General features: G+C 36.1%; 1 protein-coding gene across 3 annotated transcripts in view; it reads left to right on the forward strand.

Annotated features, from left to right (window-relative positions):
• LOC103106484 (AP-3 complex subunit sigma-2) overlaps window positions 1-20,777 on the forward strand; it is an 82,528-nt gene that overhangs the window by 32,099 nt on the left and 29,652 nt on the right. For 2 of the 3 annotated variants that reach the window (XM_056806342.1, XM_007479326.2), the window contains 3 exons: window positions 11,614-11,705; window positions 12,068-12,179; window positions 12,944-13,015. In XM_056806342.1, the coding sequence (XP_056662320.1) occupies window positions 11,614-11,705; window positions 12,068-12,179; window positions 12,944-13,015 (276 nt within the window). Of the gene's footprint in view, window positions 1-11,613; window positions 11,706-12,067; window positions 12,180-12,943; window positions 13,045-20,777 lie in introns of all 3 variants that reach the window. The other variant, XM_056806350.1, reaches the window with a different exon arrangement.

Consider the following 20,777-nt stretch of genomic DNA (forward strand, 5'->3'; position numbering starts at 1 on the left):
CAGCGCCCCTGATAGCTGTCATTCACGCCCTTACTCGGACTCCACCAGTGCAACCTTGGACCGGCCACCTCATCTCTCGGATCCTCAGTTTCCTTGTCTGTAAAACAGGCATGAGTAGAAGGAGGTCAGGCGTGAAAATTTAGGATAAAAATAAATTATGATTTTCAATGATCATCATAATCAACAATATTTTAAAACTGCTAGTGCCATTCCTCCTCCAGTGAACCCCTACATATCCTGTGTAAGGCTTTCTTTGCTTGTATTTATTTGCATGCTGCTTTTCCCTCCCTCCCCCATTAGACTGTAAGCTCCTGGAGGGCAGGAACTCCCTTTTGCATCCCCTCTCCCCCTTACCCCCCTTTTAGCACCACCGCCTCAGGCATGTGGTAGGGTGCTTAATAAATGTCCATTGAATTTAATTGAAGCCCTCTCCTAATGGTTTGGAAAGCTGGTGAGAGTAGTTCTTCATTTTAGGTCTCTGTCTTGGTCCCTAAGTCTCTTGGCTTTGACTTGGTTCGTAAGCAGCTCTCTTCCTGGTCAGATAATCCCCCTCCCCCCTTTCCAATTTCAGCCCTTATCCCAGGTTACCCTGATGTAGCCATTGTTGGAGAGAAATAATGAATCCATATTAAAGTGCTTTGAGTGATTAAAGGGTGTGCAACAAAGGTTTGCCATCACTAGTCTATACCCTACCTCTCTCCCTGAAACTTGGTTATCTTTTTCCCTGTGCAAACCTTTTACGATGTCCTGATCTAATGGAAAGAATTTAACTTCCAGTCCTGGTTCTGCTGCTTTTAATAGATGTCACCTTGGACAAGTCCTTTTAACTGGCCTCAGTTTCCTTATCTGGAAAATGAAACTGTTAGGGTAAATGTTCTCTGAGATCTTTTTTGGCTCTAGATTAACGGTCCTATGATAACCCTTAGGACTGAGCCCCTTTCCTTGAGAGTCATTATGGTCAGGGCTGCATGGCATAATCATTACATAGTGGTCACTTTCAAAGCTGAAATAAATGGGACAGGGTGGCTAGGTGATTCAGTAGATGACTACATAGTGCTGGACTTGGGTGTCAGGAGACAGAGATTTGAATCCTGCCTTTCTGATGCCACTTACACTTTATGCTAAGAGTCTCTTAACTCTTAGGGTTGTTATGAGACAACAATGAGATAATGAATGTAAAGTGACCTGCAAACTTGTATGCTATATAAATGTCAGTAATTATTCTTTTTTAAATTGATTCTAGACATGTAGTCTTCTGTATTTAATTATTATTTTTTTTAAAAACCCTTACCTTTGTGTGACCCTGAGCAAGTCACAGCCCCAGTTGCCCAGCCCTTATTGCTCTTCTACCTTGGAAGGTATACTAATGATTCTAAGAGAGAAGGTGAGAGTCTTAAAAAAAAAAACAAACCCAACCGAAACTCCTACCTTTTGGCTTAGAATCAATATTAAGTGCCCAAGGTTACATAGTAAGTGTCTGAGGCTGGATTTGAACTCATATAAGACTTCCTGATTCCAGGTCTTGGCACTTTGCCCATTGTGCCTCTTAGCTGCCCCATCACAATGCTCTCCTCCAAAATACAGACTTGTAGAGTCTAAGCCTTTTCCCATTTAATGGTCTCTATCCGACCATTTAATGTTCTCTGTTTGACTCTGGTTGCTTCAAGTCCTCATCCATAAAATGAGCTGGAGAAGGAAATGGCAAACCCCTCTGGTATCTTTGTAAAAAAACTCCAAGTGGATCCATAGAGTCTTATGCAATGGAAAAATGACTGAGCAACAAAGACAACATAGACCTAAGGGAAACAACTGTTTCAAAATTCATGTAGAAATAAATGAGACAAGGGCAACTAGGTGGCTCAGTGGATAGGGAGCCAGACCTGGAGCTGGAAGGTCCTGGATTCAAAGGTGGCCTTAGATGCTTCTTTGCTTTGTGACCCTGAGCAAGTCAGTTAATTCCACTTGCCTAGCCCTTACTGCTTTTCTGCCTTGGAACTGATATTTAATATCAATTCTAAGATAGAATGTAAGAGGGTTGTTTTTTTTTAAAGAAAGAAATGGGATAGAATTTATTTTCATATGTATCCCCACTTCATTGTACAGAATTATTTTAAATTAAGTTTTAAATACAAACTGTATATGCCTTAATATTTAAATCCATCTTAGAGATAACTGTTTAATATATTAAAGATATGTTGTTCAGTCATTTCATTTTTTTTTCTTTCAGAAGGAAAAAATCCAGTATTTTTTGTTAGCTTATCTATGAGAACAATGAGTCTTATTTTTTTCTGTGCAGGTTCTGGGTGTGCATACTGGTAGAATTGAAAGGAATCTTAGAGAACAATCAGTTTACAGATTGCATCTCAGAGATATAATTGATTTCCCTAAGATCATCCTTCTAGTTAGAGGCAGAACTACAGTAGCTCAACCCTCTTCTCTGTACTTCTGTAATAAGACCAAATTGTCTTCCAGACTCAGAAGGCTGAAGTGCCATAAGAGAAGGTTTTGAGAATGCTTAAAAATAGTGATTTGGCAAAAGGTTAAACTGGAGCACTTCCCCTGGAGCTGGTGATAGGGCTTGGGCTGGGGAAAGAAAGGAATTTCATTTTACTCTCTTTATCAATTTACTCCCTTACTGTAAGCCTGAGGAAGAATTGATCCAGCACCCTCTAGATGAGAGGGGGAGGGGGTGGCTTTTCTCCTACCTTATGCCCAACTGAGGTTTAGCTCTCACTAATTTGTGTGTAACTTTACACTTAAGAAAAAATTATTTTCTCTTCCTATGTTCCCTAACCTTAATTGGTTAAGAGAACATAGTAAAGAGAAAAAGAAAGTCCATGTAACAAATTTGCATAGTTGAGCAAAAGAAATTCTTATATTGGCTATATACAAAAATGTTTATCTTTTGCATATTAAATACTAAATATTCAATCTGCATATTAGTCCATCTCTTTCAGGAGTTTGTATTCATCATCACTAGCCCTCTGGACTTATGACAGTTCTTTGTGTTGATTAGAGTTCTTGAGTCTTTCCAAACTGTTCATTTTTATAATTTTATAGTATAAGTTGTTCTCCTGGTTTTGCTTACTTTATTCTGGATCAGTTAGTGCAAATATTCTCAGAAGAGCCCTTTGGTATCTTTGGTAATTTCCTTACAGCACAAATTTAATTCTGTTAAGTTCATAGACCATAACTTGTTCAACTATTTTCCAGTTAATGGGGCACCCTTTGGTTTCCAATTCTTTGCTACTATGAATATTTTAAATTGCTTTATTTTTTTCTGTTAATAAGCCTTTATTTTCCTCCCACTCCACTGGGGGGGGTGGGCACAAAATTCTTGTAATGAATATGCATAATTCTGGCCTCAGATACTTCCCAGCTTTGTGACTTTGGGCAAGTCACTTAACACTCATTTATCTAGTCCTTGTCCTTTGGTCTTACAGTTGTTACTAGGACAGAAGGTAAATGCTTTTTAAAAAAAAACAACAAAAATGCATAGTTGAGCAAAACAAATTCCTGCACTGGCCATATCCAAAAATGTATATTTCATTCTTCACATTTAGTCCAGGACTTCTCTTTAAGGAGTTGAGTAGCATTTTTCATCATTAGTCCTCTGGACTCATGGTTAAATATTGTGTTGATCAGAGCTTTTTAAGTCTTTCCCGATTGCTTGTTTTTACAATGTTTTTATAAATTGTGCTTCTACTTCCTGCTCACTTCAGTTTGTATCGGTTTATACAAGTCTTCCCAGACTTCTCAGAAACCATCTCTTTTGTCATCTTTTATAATACAGTAGTATTCCATTACATTCATATGCCATAATTTGCTTAGCCATTCCTCAGCTGATGAGTACCTCCCTAATTTCCTTTTGTCACCACAAAAATTGCTGCTATAAAAATTTTTTACACACAGATTCTTTTCCTCTTTTTAAAATTCCTTTTCTTTCATTTCTTCTTTATTTTAAATACCCTTACATTTTGTCTTAGTTTTAATTCTAAGACAGAAGAAGCAACAAGGACCAGGCAATCAGGGTTAAGTGATTTGCCTAGGGTTACACAGCTAGGTGTTATGGGATTTAGGTCTAATAATGTTATTTCTGGGTCAGAGGATATGCAGAGTTTCAAAAATAAGGCTGAGTTGGTCACATAGTCAAAAGATTTTACTCATCTAATTTAGAGGCTATAGAGTCATATTGGTCTGATCATTGCTTCAGTTTTACATGGCAAGATTTTATAGTTTTATAGGTTTAAAAGAAAAATGGATTAAGCAATAGAAAAACATCAAGGCTGTTATGACATTTTCCTGTTTCCATGTTTTACATTCTTATTATATAATATCTATATTTTATATTCTAAAACATTTGCCTCATATAAATGTTCTTTCAATCTTTATAAAATGTTTTTGTCATGTCAGTTCTAATTGTCAAGGTTGCTTCAAGATGGAGTTAGTTATGTTCTCCCAACAGTTTAGTGACTTTTCAGGCATAGTTTCAAATAGCTTTCCAGAATGTCTGGATCAATTCATAGTTCTACCAGTAGTGCATTAATTTCCCTTAGTCCACTCCAGCATTTTTTCTTTTCTTTCTTTTTTTGTCTTTGTTTTAAGCTGAGGGATACAAGTTGGAACCTCAGAATTACATTATTAGTTATATATATGTATATTATATAGATAGTATAATTAGTTAAGTATTAGTATTTTGGGGAATTTTTTCGTGTATCTGTAGCTTAGATTTCTTACTTTGAAAACAGCTTATTTATATCCTTTGACTATTTATCTTTTATGGTCACCAATCCTCTTTGACAGTCCCCAGTCATGGTGACAGAGTAGCTGAGTGGTGAAATGGATAGAGTGCTGGACTTGAAGTCAGGAAGATCTAAATTCAAATATGGCCTCAGACACTTAGTAGCTGTGTGGCCCCAGGCAAGTCACTTAACCCTGTTTGTCTCCATGTTCTCATCTGTAAAAAAAAGAGCTAGAGAAGGAAATGGTAAAATCACTCCTGTATCTTTGCCAAGAAAACCCTAAATGGGGTCATGAAGTGTTGGACATGACTTAAACAACAAGAAGTCATGGTGACATATAAGGGATTCTGCATTATCTCAAAGCAAAGCACCTGGCCTTTTAGCAACCTAGCCATGGGGACCAACAGAAGGTACATTCCTGAGGCCAACTTCATTTTGACAGAACCTATTGGACTTTGTTTTGTGCCTACCTGTTCATGAGAGAGATGGAAAAAGAGCCTGTTTTAACTGTTGGTAATCATGAGGTAATGCATGTCATCCCAGAGCAAAGTCATTGTCCTTTAGCCATATGTAATTGCATATCCATCTTCTTGGAGCCAGAATACATATTCCATGGGGTTGCCTCTGTTAACACTAGGAACAGAGGTCAGAGTTACTTTTAAATTCTTAATAGTCTATTTATTTTAATATTAATGGTATTGGGTAAAACTGGAGCTTATGGTTTTATCCTTTGTGAAAGAGATGTCTTCTTTACTCTCTCTTTGACTTTCCCAGACTTTTGAGATCAAAAAAAAGGAAAGGTATCTCTTCAGACCTTATTTATTACACTAGAACTTACTTATTCTATGAAATGTACCCTTTGGTGTTATAAAAAAATTCTTTTTTTTGGTAAACTCTTGCTTTCTGTTTTAGTGGCAATTCTAAGACAGAAAGACAAAGGCTAGACAAATGGGGTTAAGTGACTTTCCTAAGGTCACACAGCTAGGAAATATATGAGGCCCTATTTGAACCTGTATTCTCCTAACTTCAAGTCTTGCTTTTTATTCAGTGAGCCACTTAGCTGCTACCTGAACTCCCTCCTGAATTCTTTTTTTTTTTTAACATTATTTTATTTGGTCATTTTCATACATTATTCATTGGAAACATAGATCATTTTCTTTTCCTCCCCCCCCTCCTGCTGCCACCCCTCCCCTAGCCAACTGGGTATCACATGTGTCTTTGCTCTGAACCCATTTCCTTGTTGTTGGTATTTGCATTAGGGTGCTCATTTAGCTTCTCTCCTCAATCATATCCCCTCCACTCTTGTATAGTCAAACAGTTGCTTTTCCTCCGTGTTTTTACTCCACAGTTTGTCCTCTGCTTGAGGATAGTTTTTTTTTCCTCATAGATCCCTGCAGATTGTTCAGGGACATTGTAAAGCCATTAATGGTAGTAATGTCCATTACTTTCGATTGAACCACAGTGTATCAGTCTCTGTGTACAATGTTCTCTTGGTTCTGCTCCTTTCGTTCTGCATCACTTCCTGGAGGTTGTTCCAGTCTTCATGGAATTCCTTCACTTTATTATTTCTTTTAGCACAATAGTATTCCATCACCAATATATACCACAATTTGTTCAGCTATTCCCCAATTGAAGGGCATCCCCTCATTTTCCAATTTTTTGCCACCACAAATAGCGCAGCTATGAATATTCTTGTACAAGTCTTTTTCCTTATTCTCTCTTTGGGGTACAAACCCAGCAGTGCTATGGATCAAAGGGCAGACAGTCTTTTATCGCCCTTTGGGCATAGTTCCAAATTGCCCTCCAGAATGGTTGGATCAATTCACAACTCCACCAGCAATGAATAAGTGTTCCTACTTTGCCACATCCACTCCAGCATTCATTACTTTCCTTTGCTGTCATGTTGGCCAATCTGCTAGGTGTGAGGTGATACCTCAGAGTTGTTTTGATTTGCATCTCTCTGATTATAAGAGATTTAGAACATTTTTTCATGTGCTTATTAATAGTTTTGATTTCTTTGGCTGAAAACTGCCTATTCATGTCTCTTGCCCATTTATCAATTGGAGAATGGCTTGATTTTTTGTATAACTGGTTTAACTCTTTATACATTTGAGTAATTAGACCTTTGTCAGAGGTTTTTTAATGAAGATTGTTTCCCAATTTGTTGCCTCCCTTCTAATTTTAGTTACTTTGGTTTTGTTTGTACAGAAACTTTTTAATTTGATATAGTCAAAATTATTAATTTTACATTTTGTGACTCTTTCTAAGTCTTGCTTGGTTTTAAAATCTTTCCCTTCCCAAAGGTCTGACATGTACACTATTCTGTGTTCACCTAATTTACTTATAGTTTCCTTCTTTATGTTCAGGTAATTCACCCATTCTGAGTTTATCTTGGTGTAGTTTGTGAGGTGTTGATCCAAACCTAATCTCTCCCACACAGCCTTCCAATTTTCCCAGCAGTTTTTATCAAATAGTGGATTTTTGTCCCAAAAGCTGGGGTCGTTGGGTTTGTCATAGACTGTCTTGCTGAGCTAATTTACACCAAGTCTATTCCACTGATCTTCCTTTCTGTCTCTTAGCCAGTACCAAATTGTTTTGATGACCTTTGTTTTGTAATATAGTTTGAGATCTGGGACTGCAAGGCCCCCTTCCTTTGTATTTTTTTTCATTATTTCCCTGGATATCCTTGATCCTTTGTTCTTCCAAATGAACTTTGTTATGGTTTTCTCTAATTCAGTAAAAAAGTTTTTTGGAAGTTCAATGGGTATGGCACTAAATAGATAGATAAGTTTGGGTAGGATGGTCATTTTTATTATGTTGGCTCGTTCCATCCCACCCACGAGCAATCAATGTTTTTCCAATTGTTTAGATCTAGTTTTAATTGTGTGGAGAGTGTTTTGTAGTTGTGTTCATATAGTTCCTGTGTTTGTCTCAGCAGATAGATTCCTAAGTATTTTATATTGTCTTGGGTGGCTTTAAATGGAATTTCTCTTTCTAATTCTTTCCCTCCTGAATTCTTGAGGAACTTCAGTGGTTCTGGAGATTCTTGGTCAGGATTTAATAACTTTTCTTGTGTTGTATACACTTTATCAGTCTTGGGAAATCTGAGGAGACCCTCCTCAGAAAAAAATTTATTTTTTAAATTAGAGGTTAGTGAATATAAATATGTAATTTTTTTCATATAGAAATCCACAGACTCTGAAATTTATTCATGGATCTCTGGGTAGTTAGTGGCCCACAGGTTTAAGAACCCTCATTCTGGATAGTAGCAGTATCATAAAAGAAATGCGTACTGGTGTAAAAATTCTGTTTTCTTCAAGGCTTTGTTCATGATCAGTTCAGAATACTAAGGTACTGATTACAGCTTTAAGTCAAACTATACTGCTTTGCTAGATAAGAAGGTATATTCCTGAGGGCAGCCTCATTTTGACAGAAGCCTGTGGACTTTGTTTTGTACATATCTCTTCATGAGAGAGATGGGAAAAGAGTCTATTTTTACTGTTGGTCATCATGAGCTATCCTGATTCTCTCCATACTACTCCAGATCCTATGGAGACAAAGTTAGTCCTCAGGAATTCATGTCATTTTAGAATGTCTTGGAGTTGGAGTTTTAGAAGTGACTTGGTTTCCTTAGGGTCCCCCAAGACTAGATTAAATGGTAGATGAGAGATTTATAGTATTAGACTTCCTGTTATTCTGCCAACTCAGGGCCAAGTATTTGTCAGAAGAGCCTGAGCTTGGACCCACATCCTTAGAACATGTCCTGAATCTAGCCAACTTCTATGATGCGTTGTGTGTTGAATGAAAAGCTACTTGTCTCAGTAACTTCAATTCATTGTTGGTCCACAAAGAAATAGGAAGATAAAAATGTATGTATGATTTATAGCTTTTGTGGAAATTTTAAAATTATTTCTGGGTTGCCTATAGGCTCAAAACTAGCATGTGTCTTTCCATTGACCTCTGTTTGATAATCATTTTAATTATTTTTATAATAATTCTATCTAAGAACACTAGTAGAAGCACCAATGTATTTAAAAGATGTCCCTAAATGGGGAAGGACATGTTTGTACAAAAATATGTATAGCTACTCTTTTTGTGGTGGCAAAGAATTGGAAAGTAAAAGTATGTCCCTCAGTGGGGAAATGGTTGAACAAATTGTAGTATATGATGGTGATGGAATACTATTGCTCTATAAGAAATGATGCAAAGGATAATTTCAGAAAGAGCTGGAAAAGTCCTATTTGAACTGATGCAGAGTGAAATAAGCAATATTAGGAAAACATAGTCCGTAACTGAAATATTGTGGAATGATCAAATGTGATAGACTGCTACTCTCAGCAATACAATGATCCTGGAAAATTCTGAGGGACTTATGATAAAGAATGCTATCCACCTCCACAAAAAGAACTGTTTGAGTATAAATGCAGATGAAAACATATGATTTGTCATTTATCTGGGTATATGATATGGGGTTTTGGTTTTATAAGATTATTCACTTACAAAAATGAATAATCTGGAAATATGTTTTGTGTGATAAAAGTCACACAGGAAAAAAAAAAGATGTGCCTTTATTTTTGGGAAAAGCTTAGAATCATTAAAAGTGACTGCAATTTTCTTAAGGCAGAAGTAAATGATGAGGTATATGGTTGGTATGAGCAAGCAATGAGGAACTTAAAACAAAAATAGGAAAGATATTGAGGTTATAGGTAATGGAAAAATGGATGTCATATGGTTTAGTCAAAGAATAGTAGCATATGACAGATTGGATGCTACCCTGGATTTTTGAGGTATCCAAAGTTCAGGAAGGTCTCCAATATTTTGAGTGGACCTTCTGTTACAAATTATGAGAGGTTATTCAAAGAGTTGTTCAGAATGGACAGGTATAAATGGATCTGAATATGCAACTTTGGAGAAACATCCATTCTATGAGATTATTGAAACTTTTGAGTTTCTGTCTGTTAGACAAGGTTCAAGTTAAAATGTATTGTTATTTTCTTCAATTATTTTTTTCATACTTCTCATCTGTTCATCATCACTGACTTAGTCCTCTTATTCCCATGTGCTGCTAGTAGAGAATAAAAGCCACCCAGAATCAAAGCAGTAGTGGTAAGTCAAGGGGAGGGAGCATCATTCTGGAAACAGTAAAGATTCCCCACTAGGCTGCGGTGTGGATCCTTCTGTTTTGAAAGCATAGGGCATTTACTCTACTTTTCTAGTTATCCAAGAACAGGGAGGTATCCTTGGAGTCAGGGTTCAGATTCCAGGTCTGATAATTGGTAGTTATGTGACCATAAACAATTCTTTTAACCTCTTTGGTCATTGATTTCCTCATCTGCAGAGTGGGAATGACAATTCTTGATTTATCTACATCACATAGCTGAATAAGTGCCTTTAAGGTGCTATTGAAATATAAACTAATATAAAAAAGAAATATACACCTAAGTAGATACATCTTCAAGGTAAATTCAGAACATTGAAGTTCCTGGAGAAAAAATAATATAAATCTGACACTTTAGTCAGTTCCCATTTTGGGACTGAGGTTTAATTATCTATCCACTAAGTTCTTACTGGAAGTGAATGCCACCTAGAGATTTGCTCATTAGGTTTCAAGGTCTATCCAGACCAGAAGAATCATAGAGATTTCAAAAGACCTCACTTGTGCAGAAGGGATTGTTACTGAGAGTTCAGACACAAAGACTTATCTTCCCAGAAAAATTTTAAAAAGTTAAATCATAACTTGAACATAGTATAGCTTATCTAGGAATACACATCTTTTTGAAAGAGATCAAAAAGCTTAAACTTACCCATATGACAAAATTACTCTTGTGATGGTCAGAGCAGAGTAACTTTATGATGTTAGGATTAGTAATATAAATCTGAAACTTATACTTGCTGCTATTATATGATCTGGGCAAGACTTATTATGAAGTACTATTATAATTATGTTTGGTAAGGTACTATTCAAAGTCTCACAAAAATATTAATCAAAAGAAGGAGTTGGGATTAGTTGGGCTGCAAGATCAGTGTCTCACTGCATTCCTGGAAGTGTTTTCATCATGGTGATGCTAGAAATGGGTGGTAGTTGACCATTAACCTACATGGTGTTTCAGGGCAGCAACTCTCAAAGTATGATTGCCAGACTCTTGGAATTCCCCAAGACGCTTTAAAAGGGCCCTCAAGATCTATACTATTTTCAAAACAATGTCAACAATACATTATTTGTCTATTAAAGTATTTTTCGCTTTTCCAACTACATATCTGTGTGAAGCTAGATTTTCTTTATATACATCAAACAAAATAACATTTTCCAGCAGTCTGAATACAGAAACATTCATATGAGAGTCCAGCTGGCTTTTCTCACATTAAAAAGATTATCAAAAAACCATCAAGTAATACTGCTTTTCTTACTTTTTTTTGTTTGGGAAAATAGTTATTTTTGGTAAAAACATGTTATTGATGTTGGCATGTGATGGGTTTATCATTATTTTAAGTGAGATAATAATGAAATATAAAAGAATTTGCTCTAATATCTAAAAAGAATAAATACCAACAGATATAACTCATATAAACAAAAGTTCCTTGGGATCCTCAGTTTTTAAGGATGTAAATGGGTCCTGATGCCAAAAAGTTTGAGAACTTCTGGTATAGGGCAAGTCTTGTGTATCCCTGGTAATATTAGAAGGGAGGGAGAAAGAACATAGTAAGGGAAAGGGTGTATGGGGAAGACTAGATTGACAAATCTGTGGGTTTTAATCTTCTCATTTCCAATGTGTGGAATAGTAGAGTTGTGTGCCTTACTTTCCTCATATCTGTAGCCCCCTTGGATCTCAAATAAATCTATAGATTTATCTGACTCTGTTTTTTCCTGTAGCCAGAAGAGATTCAACAGCAGATCGTCAGGGAGACTTTCCACCTTGTCCTTAAACGGGATGACAACATCTGTAACTTCCTAGAGGGTGGAAGGTAAGCCAGCAGCTTACTTTATCTCTGCTTATTTCAAGGTCTGACCAGCTGACAGGTCCTGTGATGACTTCAGGCTGGTGCTCTTTAAGTATCTGGCTGGGTCCAGGAAACTGGCTTTATCCTTGGCAAAGGTGTTCTTGAAGAGACCCTGTTTAATTTTTCTGCCGGACCTCTGCCCCTCTCAGGGCTGATCTGTGCTTGTAAATTGCTATAAGAAAGGGCTACATGTCACCTACATAATTTGAATGTGGGTTAATCTAGTAAATCATGCTGTAAATTTTTAGGGCAGTGTGGTATAGTAGAAAGCACATTTACTCTAGCTCAGAATTTCAGCTGTCTGGGGTTGTCTCTTGTTCCTGCAGTTTGATTGGCGGTTCAGACTACAAATTGATTTATCGACACTATGCCACTTTGTATTTTGTGTTTTGTGTGGATTCTTCAGAAAGTGAACTGGGGATCTTGGATCTCATTCAGGTATGTCTGATGGACTTATGGAGAAACAGAATATGCATTTACTTAACTTTCTGGGTCCTTAATATCCTCATTGGCAAACCACAGGGGTTGGGCTAGATGTCCTCCCAGCTCCCTTTCAGTTCCAGATCTGTGATCTTGGAATTGTAGGGTGAGATGATAGTAAAATGGCTCCAAGTCTTAGCTGATGGTGAGTAATTGTGTGAACTGCCTGTTCTACACTATTCCTGTACATCTCCTTTGTCCCTTGGGTTCTCCAGAGGCACTATGGCAAGCTCTACAGATGGTTTGCCCTGGATGGCTGTCACCTACTTGTCTGGTTATGTTCTTTTACTGGGCTTGATACCTGAGACAGAATTGTCAAATGACCACCAGGTGGTGCTCCTTGTCAAGTCCTTATGAACAGCCCTCTGGGTAAAATTTAAGAGACTGGCACAGGAATTGGTGATTGAATAAAGAGAATTGAGTAAAAACTTTCAGGTATCCTGTGAAAGGAGAAGGTATCTCACATGTCTTTATAAATAATGTGCCCATATTAAAATACAGAATCTCCCCACCCCCCCACCCCCTCCCGGGAAACTTTTTGCATTCTTTGTACTGGAGTCCAAATCAAGTAACACTGTTTTTAAAGGCCTATTGCATAAGATCATTTGCTGAAATTCCTTGGAGAGGAAGGGGTAAACTTATGACTGTCCCACTCCCCAACAAGTTTACATTCAGGGATTCGTGAACTTGTTCTTCCAATTTGATTTCTCTTCTTTCTCCAGGTTTTTGTGGAGACATTGGACAAGTGTTTTGAAAATGTCTGTGAGTTGGACTTGATCTTCCATATGGATAAGGTACATCCTGTCCCAGAACAAGTTTCCCAGTAAGTTAGGGGCTCCAAGCTATTTCTACCCTCTTTACCCATTCTTTTTCTTTTCTCCATCTTCTGCTTTAGGCATGTTTCCAGAACTGCCTTTAATATTTAGTTTGAATTTTGTTTTTAAACTATGTAGCCTTTATTCATCTGTGCAGAGACAATTGGACATTCAGTGAACTCAGAGTAATTGGATACCAGAGTGATATTTATGCAGATTACAAAATGTTATTCTATGCTTTGGGCAGGGGCAAATTGAAGCTTATAATAACCACAAGGACTTTTGCTGTAGTTTTCAAAGTATGAATTTGTGATGGAGAGTGTAGTTTCTGAAGTGACAATGAGATAATTCAAAGTCATGCTGTATTCCAATAAGGAATAGATTGCTAAAATCAGATTTGAAAGGGAGGAAGGTAAGGGTAGGCCAGAGCATTTGTTCTTGGATTCATCTTACAGTTTCAGCTGTAGGACATGATTTCACTGTTGCTGAGTCAAGCTGCCTGATATAATGAAATATTCAGTGGTGGAACCTGGAAGACAGCATGTAACTTTGACCTTCTTTTATCTTACCCAGGCAAATATCTGTACATTTTGCTATCTCAAGAATGGTCTTGCTCTTTTGGACACCTGCTTACATAAGAATATTCATGTTTTGTGATGGTCCTTTTAGTAAAAGCCATCAATAGGATCCATTGTTCCTACTGGAAGTATGTTTTTGAGATGTTAGTCTTCTAAAAGACTTTTTGAGTGGTAAGATTAGATTTCTTAGGATATCATTGATAGTATTGTTTTTGGAGAAATTTTCTTCCACTTCTTATTAAGTTCCTTTGTCTTAGCAATATTGTGTTGGATTGTCATTAAACTCAGTGAAAAACTGTAGAATGAAACTAGGTATTCTTACATGGTTTTGTTTTTGAGCCTCATGAAATATGAAGTGTCTTTAGTTCAGAAGAGAGTCCAATTTACAGGTTTTTAAAGGCAAAAAGAGAAACTTACAAAGTAGGGATGGGGGTGAGGAAGACTTAAAAGGTCACTCTTGTAAGCAATAGGAAATTGTAGGCCATGGAAAGGTCAGAATGTTTTGACACAGGCTTCTTTTCTGATCATTCTTGACATAATACATTTCAACCCCTATTTCTGAGAAATCTCCAACATCCTTAAATCCCAGAAGCCCTCAGAGGCTCCCTGCCCTTCATGATCTTTGGGTGACCTGCTGGCCTCTATCTTACATGAATTAGTTTACTATAAAGTATATTATAAAATAGATTCATATACCTAGAATTATCAGAGTAACTCACTTATGATTAATATAGTAACACATACATTTCAGATTATATTTAAGATTATAACTCAGGTTACTGGGACTGTATTCTTAGTCAGTTTACATACTTGAACTCTTGCCTAGGATTATATTCTGGACAAATTACACAGTTACAAGGCATCAAGTTAAAGGAATTTTTGTTAAAACAAATGAAGAGTTCCTTCATTAAATTTCCTCATTCAAGATATATAATACATTAATTATCTAGAAAAACATACCTGTGTGAGTATAAATAAATATATATGGCATTATGCATGTGTTTTCCCTGAAATAGATTGTATTTACTATACTCTAATGAATATATATTACATTAAAAAAAAAAGAGAGTCTAACAGTGATGGCAAACCTTTTAGAACCTTTTAGATATCGTGTGCTGTGCTCCCTCTCCCCCCACCCCCAGTTCATCCCTTCCTTACCCCTTCCCTTATCCCAGACAGGGACAGGAGAAAGGGAGGGAGTTGCCTAGGAGTTCTGCTCAGGAGAGGAAGTAAGCACTTCCATTGGGCTACTGGGCAGAGGGGTGGGTAGGGATGATGGAGAGGGGGAGGGGAGCATCTCTGCTCAAGTTCCTCTGTCTTTCTAGTAACTTACTCTGACAGGTGATAGTGTGCATGCCCACAGAGAGGTGTCTGTGTGCCATCTTTGGCATGTGTGCCATAGGTTCACCATCATGAGTCTAGAACATGTACAGAAAAATCCTGGCTTCTAGCTCCCTCTTCCTTTACTTTGAACTCTTTTTACTTTACTTTTTACTTTGAACAATTTTACCAGCTTTCAAAGCTTTTGTGGAAGCTTTTGGTCAGTCACTCTGCTTTTTCATCATGGGAAACAATTTTGGAAGACTCAAAGGGCTACCAGTATTTGTATTTTTATTGTATGCTGAATAAAACCATTATTGAAGCTTTTTTCTATCATCTGTCTTACAAGGAGATCTAAAATGAGAATCTATTTCTCTTTTGTGTTACTGAAGAGACAAAGTCAAGAATAAATGATTTGAAGAATGTCATAGGGCATAATGATTCCTTTCCCCTGTGTTTACTGGTCATATTCATTCTAATGTAATTTTTTGAACATTTTTAAAGAATTCTCATAAAGTAATAAAGCAATTTAAATACATTGATATACTCTAAGACTTGTTTTTGAAAGAGGAATTAATAGCTACAAAATAGCTGTTGTGGTTCTTCATTACAGTGCTTATCTTCATATAGGCTCCATAAAGAATATTGTTGATATCATAATAAGTTCTTTTTATGACTCATTAGATCATTTACTCTATTTTACTCATGTGTCATTAGAAAGGATTGTTATTGGGCAACAAATAATATAGGGAGTTAAGTCAGAAACCACAACCCTCTTTGAGAGGAATAACTAATTACTCAAAAGAATTTTGAATGAAGCATTAATTGTGGCAAAGGTTCTTTTATTTCATTCTCTTGAGAATGGATACTCATGAGCCAGTTTTACAGGTGTTATAGCTAGCAAGCAAGTACAAGGAATAGGAGTAGGTAGGCTCCCTTTTATTAATGCAAATCAGCACCCTCACCTCATTCACCATTAGCTAGTCACTAGAGACCATGGTTCTCTAGTCTGAAGATCCAACTGATCCTCATACAATTTACAATCCCAATCATTCACATGGGTTTTCACTAATTAAAGTACAGTGGTTTAACCTGTTAGCCTCTTAAAGGCCAAACCTATCAGGTGTTCTTATCATGTCCTTCTGATATAGATATGGGGAAAAGGAACTGAAGTGAGGAACATGAAGCTTAACTCAATTTTCTTTTCTTTTTACTCCATTATATAGGCTTATGAGAGGAGTCCACCATCTTGTCAGGCCCTGTTCCTCACACTTTGTGTGTCAAAAAGATATCTTGCCTAAGATATTGTTTTAGTATGTAGAACTTCAAAGTCATCTTTGATTTCTGAGATAGACAAATACAAATACAAATACAGAAGATAAAGTGGGTGGGGAAGTGACACTAGAAATGTACCCATGTTCCTGATTTAAGTATTTTATTGCTTTAAATTTAGAAACACAGGGTAATGGCTCAATTCCTAGGTGTGTCTGACTAAAGATAACCTTTTTAGGGGCCTAACAAGAACAATTAAACTTTATTTTTTTTTAATTTAAATTAATTTATTTAGTCAATTTATAAGGGAACAAATTTTAAACAAGTGTAAGGCTACTTAAGCCAGTAAGTGTTTGGAGTTTCTAGAAGGAAAAGACAAATAGTTTGGATTTTTTTTTCCTGGTATCTGTTGGGTTTTCCCTTGGCTTTGTTTAATGTTTGTTGGTGAATTAAACTTAGGGTTCCTCTGTTTGTGTCCTATTGATTTCATTGGTCTGTTAGTTTCAATTTCTAATTCTTTGGGGCAGTTTCTTGGAATGATTTCCTGAAGTATGGAATTCAGCCTTTTTATTTTTATTTCTCTCAGCAGCCAACACATAAAACCTATCTTCAACCAGAGCTGGCTGAATCTCCCCAAATATCTTGTGCAGTTTGGTAACCTTTTGCTTCTGGAGGCTCATTATATTTGTGCCAGATTTAGTGCAGATAGACTATAGATTTTAGTCCTACTGCAGATCCTGAATTCAAGAGAACCACAAGCTTTAGCTTCCCCAGGGGCAAGGGACTACAGGCATATGTTACTATACTTGGTTCACAGTAATATTACATTACATTTGTGAAATTTGTTTAGCCATTCTCTGATTGATGCAAATTCATTTCTTCTGTTTTTTTTCTTGAATTAATGTGCAGAACAAAGTTTACTTAGATTTAGTTATTCCCCTTACTCCCTTTAATCTAGTTATGTAGATTAGTTGACTCTACTTTGATAGGCTATTCAAACCAACTTTGTGTCCTTAATGTAGGTCTTCCTACTTTAGAAAGATTCAGTCTTTGCTACAGGTATTTGAAAAAAACAATCATTACTTCCTTAAGAATATTATCCTCATAAATAGGTTCTGATCAAGGACACAAGTAATACCCAATGAAATTGCACATCGGCTGTGGGAAGGGTGGGTAGAGGGGAGGGAGGGAAATAAAATGATTATTGTAACCAAAAAAAAAAATAAATAAATAAAAGAATATTATTCTCATACAATCAAATGTAATGGACTTCACCATTAGTGGCAATGCAGTGATCCTGAACAACTTGGAGGGATCTATGAGAAAAAACACTATCCATATTCAGAGGAAAAACTGTGGGAGCAGAAACACAAAAGAAAAACAACTGCTTGAATACATGGGTCAAAGGGATATGGTTGGGGATGTAGACTCTAAATGAACATCCTAATGCAAACACCAACAACATGGAAATAGGTTCTGATCAAGGACACATGTAAAACCCAGTGAAATTGCGCATCAGCTAGGGGAAGGGTAGAGGTGGGGAGGGAGGGAAAAAAAAATATGATTCTTGTAACCAAGAAATAATGTTATAAATTAACTAAATGAATTAATTTAAATTAAAAAAAATATTATCCTCAGCCGAATTGTGAATGGGTGATATCTTTTCTAAGATTAATGCATAGTAAATATGAAGAAGGAAAAGTCTATTATAAAATCTCTACAGAATAGTAGGACATCAGGGAGAACAATTTTGCTGATATGAAAAGGGAACTTTAGAACCTTGTAGGAGACAACACATTCTAATCCCTTGGTTTGAGATTATGGAATTGTGGAGATTGTTTCTTCTCTTCCATCACTGGAAGGTCTATATTAGGTGACTTGAAGGCTATTGGGTCCTCTGTAATTCTGGTAGCTTGAGCCCACTTGAGCTCCATTGGTCATAGCTTCTGAGTACCAGTGTAGTACCATAAGACCTGAGTTGGATTTCTGAAGGGATCTTAGTCAAATAAATAAAGAAAGTTTGGCATGGACAGGAAGATGAGACTAGGATGCTGTTGCTCCCTAATGAAAGTAAGAGTGGATGGAGATCATGATGCAAGACCAAGATCAACATGAACCTTACTGGGGAAAAGTAGAGTAAAACCAATTCATTTCTTCTCAAAAAGCTTTTTTCTCCTCTGAGATTTTGGTTCATTTTGGTATTGAGCCACAAATATTTGTCAAGTGTCTTAAAAATATTGTAGGGTTGATTGATCTCTTAGATCCCTTGATAAATAAATAGAAAAAAGCCACAGATAGTTCAGATGACATACTGGTCATTCATCCATTAGGAGCTTGTGCTATATAAGTATGAAATGTTGTTCTAAACCTAATTTCTGCCAAATTGCTTTCTAGTTTTTCTTAGCAGTTTTTGACAGATAGTAAATCTTTACCCAGTAGTTTAGTTTTTTACTTCATTGTGTCCTCTTTACTTCCAGTCCCGAGCTTGGTGGTGGTAAGGCAGGTGTTTGAACTGGCTGATCAGCCATGGGCACGTGGTCTTTATTTTGCATCTTCTTTATTCATTGATTTCTCATGATCTTTAATAAATCTCTTAACCCTAACCTCTTCTTACTTATCAAGTTTTTTTAAAATAAAAATAAACCTTTACCTTCTGTCTTAGAACTGTTACTAAGTAGCAGTTCTGAGGCAAAAGAATGATAAGGGCTAGCCAATTGGGGCTAAGTGTCTTGCCCAGGTCACAGCACTAGGAATTAACTAAGGCCAAATTTAAACCCAAGACTTCTTGTCTCCAGACCTGGTCTCCTTGCTGCCCCACTTATCAATTTTTTTTCTTTTTACCACTTCTAAATAGTTTTGATTAATACTGTTTTGTATGATTGTTATTTGAAACTTACTACTGCTAGGTCTCCTGCCTTCTTACTTTTTTTTTCATTATTTTCCTTAAGAATTTTGACATTTTGTTACTTCAGATTAATTTTGTTGTATTTTTCTAGCTCTGTAAAGTAATCCTTTGGTGGCTGATGTTTATGACACTAAGTAAATTAATTTTTTTTTCTACTACAGAATACATATTCTGTAGAATATATATTATATTTGTATTATATTAATTTGGAATTCCTGTTATGTTGACATGGAGGCCTATCTATGAAAGATTAGTAGCTCTCAATTTACTTCTGTAAAAAGTGTTTTGGAGTTGTATTCATATAGTTCCTATGTGTATCTTGGTAGTTGGACTCCAAAATATTTTATACATTCTCTAGTTATTTTGAGTGGGATTTCTCTTTCTACCTCTTTCTTACTGGTTTTATTAATAAAGGTTGATTGTTTGAGAGGGTTTATTTTATGTTCTATATTGCTAATGATATTATTTCAATTTTGAGTTATCTCCTTAGGGTTTTCTGTGTAAACTATCATAGCATCTGCAAAAGCTGATAATTTTATTTTTTTCTTTGTGCTTATTCCCTCAATTTCATTTTAAAAATTGTTATAACTAACTTTTCTAGCATTATGTCATGTCTGGTGATATCAGATATTCTTGTTTTACTCCTTTCTCTTATTAGAAAGGTTACTAGTTACTTTTCAAGTGTTTTGATTTCATTCTATTACTTCTTTTTGTTTCTTGGAATCACAGATTTTCAGTCTTTTGGGTAGGATTTTCTACCTGCTTTGGAGCTATTTTTTTTCTCCTTATGATTTTTCTTGCCAGAACTCTTATTTCACTTATAATTTCATTTTTTATCTCCTTTATGTGGGGAGTAATAGGAGGAAAAAATTAGTCAACAAGTATTTATTAAGTGTTTACTAGTGGTCAGGTACTGTGCTAAGTGCTGGGAATGCAAAGAAAGGTAAAATGAGGACTTACCCTCAAGGAGCTCATAGTCTAAAGGGAGAGAAAGAGCTTGCAAACAACTATGTACCAATAAGATACAGACAGCAGAAAATGGGATATAATTAAAAAAGGAAGACAATATTAAGGGGCACTGGGAAAGGTCTCTTGTAGAAAGTAGATCTTAACTGAGCTTTACAGGAAACTAGAGAAGTAAGAGATTAAAATTAATATTCAATACTCCAAGTATTATTTTAATACTATTTTTTAAAAATCCAGCAGAGAGAAATTTTAAAAAACCCAGAGAAATTAAAAAAACAAACAGAGAAAGGCAAAAAATCCTGCTCCCTCTTCCACGCTGATATCAGCCAAAGAGGCCATGTGGGCAGAAACAGAAACTTAAAACCCCAATCCATTTAAGGAGATGCACAAACAGGAAAAGGGAAAGAGGATTGTGGGAAATGTAGTCTCTAGGGTTCAAGATTCTAAATCAATACATTCTCTCCAATGGATCATGAAAACATAACTAACTTATAACTTGAACTAGAAGTATATACAAATATTATAGTTTTTAAAGGGAGAAATTATAATAATTTAGGGATAAGAGGAAAATAAAAAGGGAAAAGGAACAAAATCAACAATAGGTGCATTGACAAAAAGCCAATTGGGGGAGTCCCCTTTGGCATAAGAGTGTACATGCAAAACAAAAACATTCAACCTCCCCAAAGTTCAAATTTGCCAT

Source organism: Monodelphis domestica, chromosome 1, assembly GCF_027887165.1.
Source record: "Monodelphis domestica isolate mMonDom1 chromosome 1, mMonDom1.pri, whole genome shotgun sequence".
Classification (NCBI taxonomy): domain Eukaryota; kingdom Metazoa; phylum Chordata; class Mammalia; order Didelphimorphia; family Didelphidae; genus Monodelphis; species Monodelphis domestica.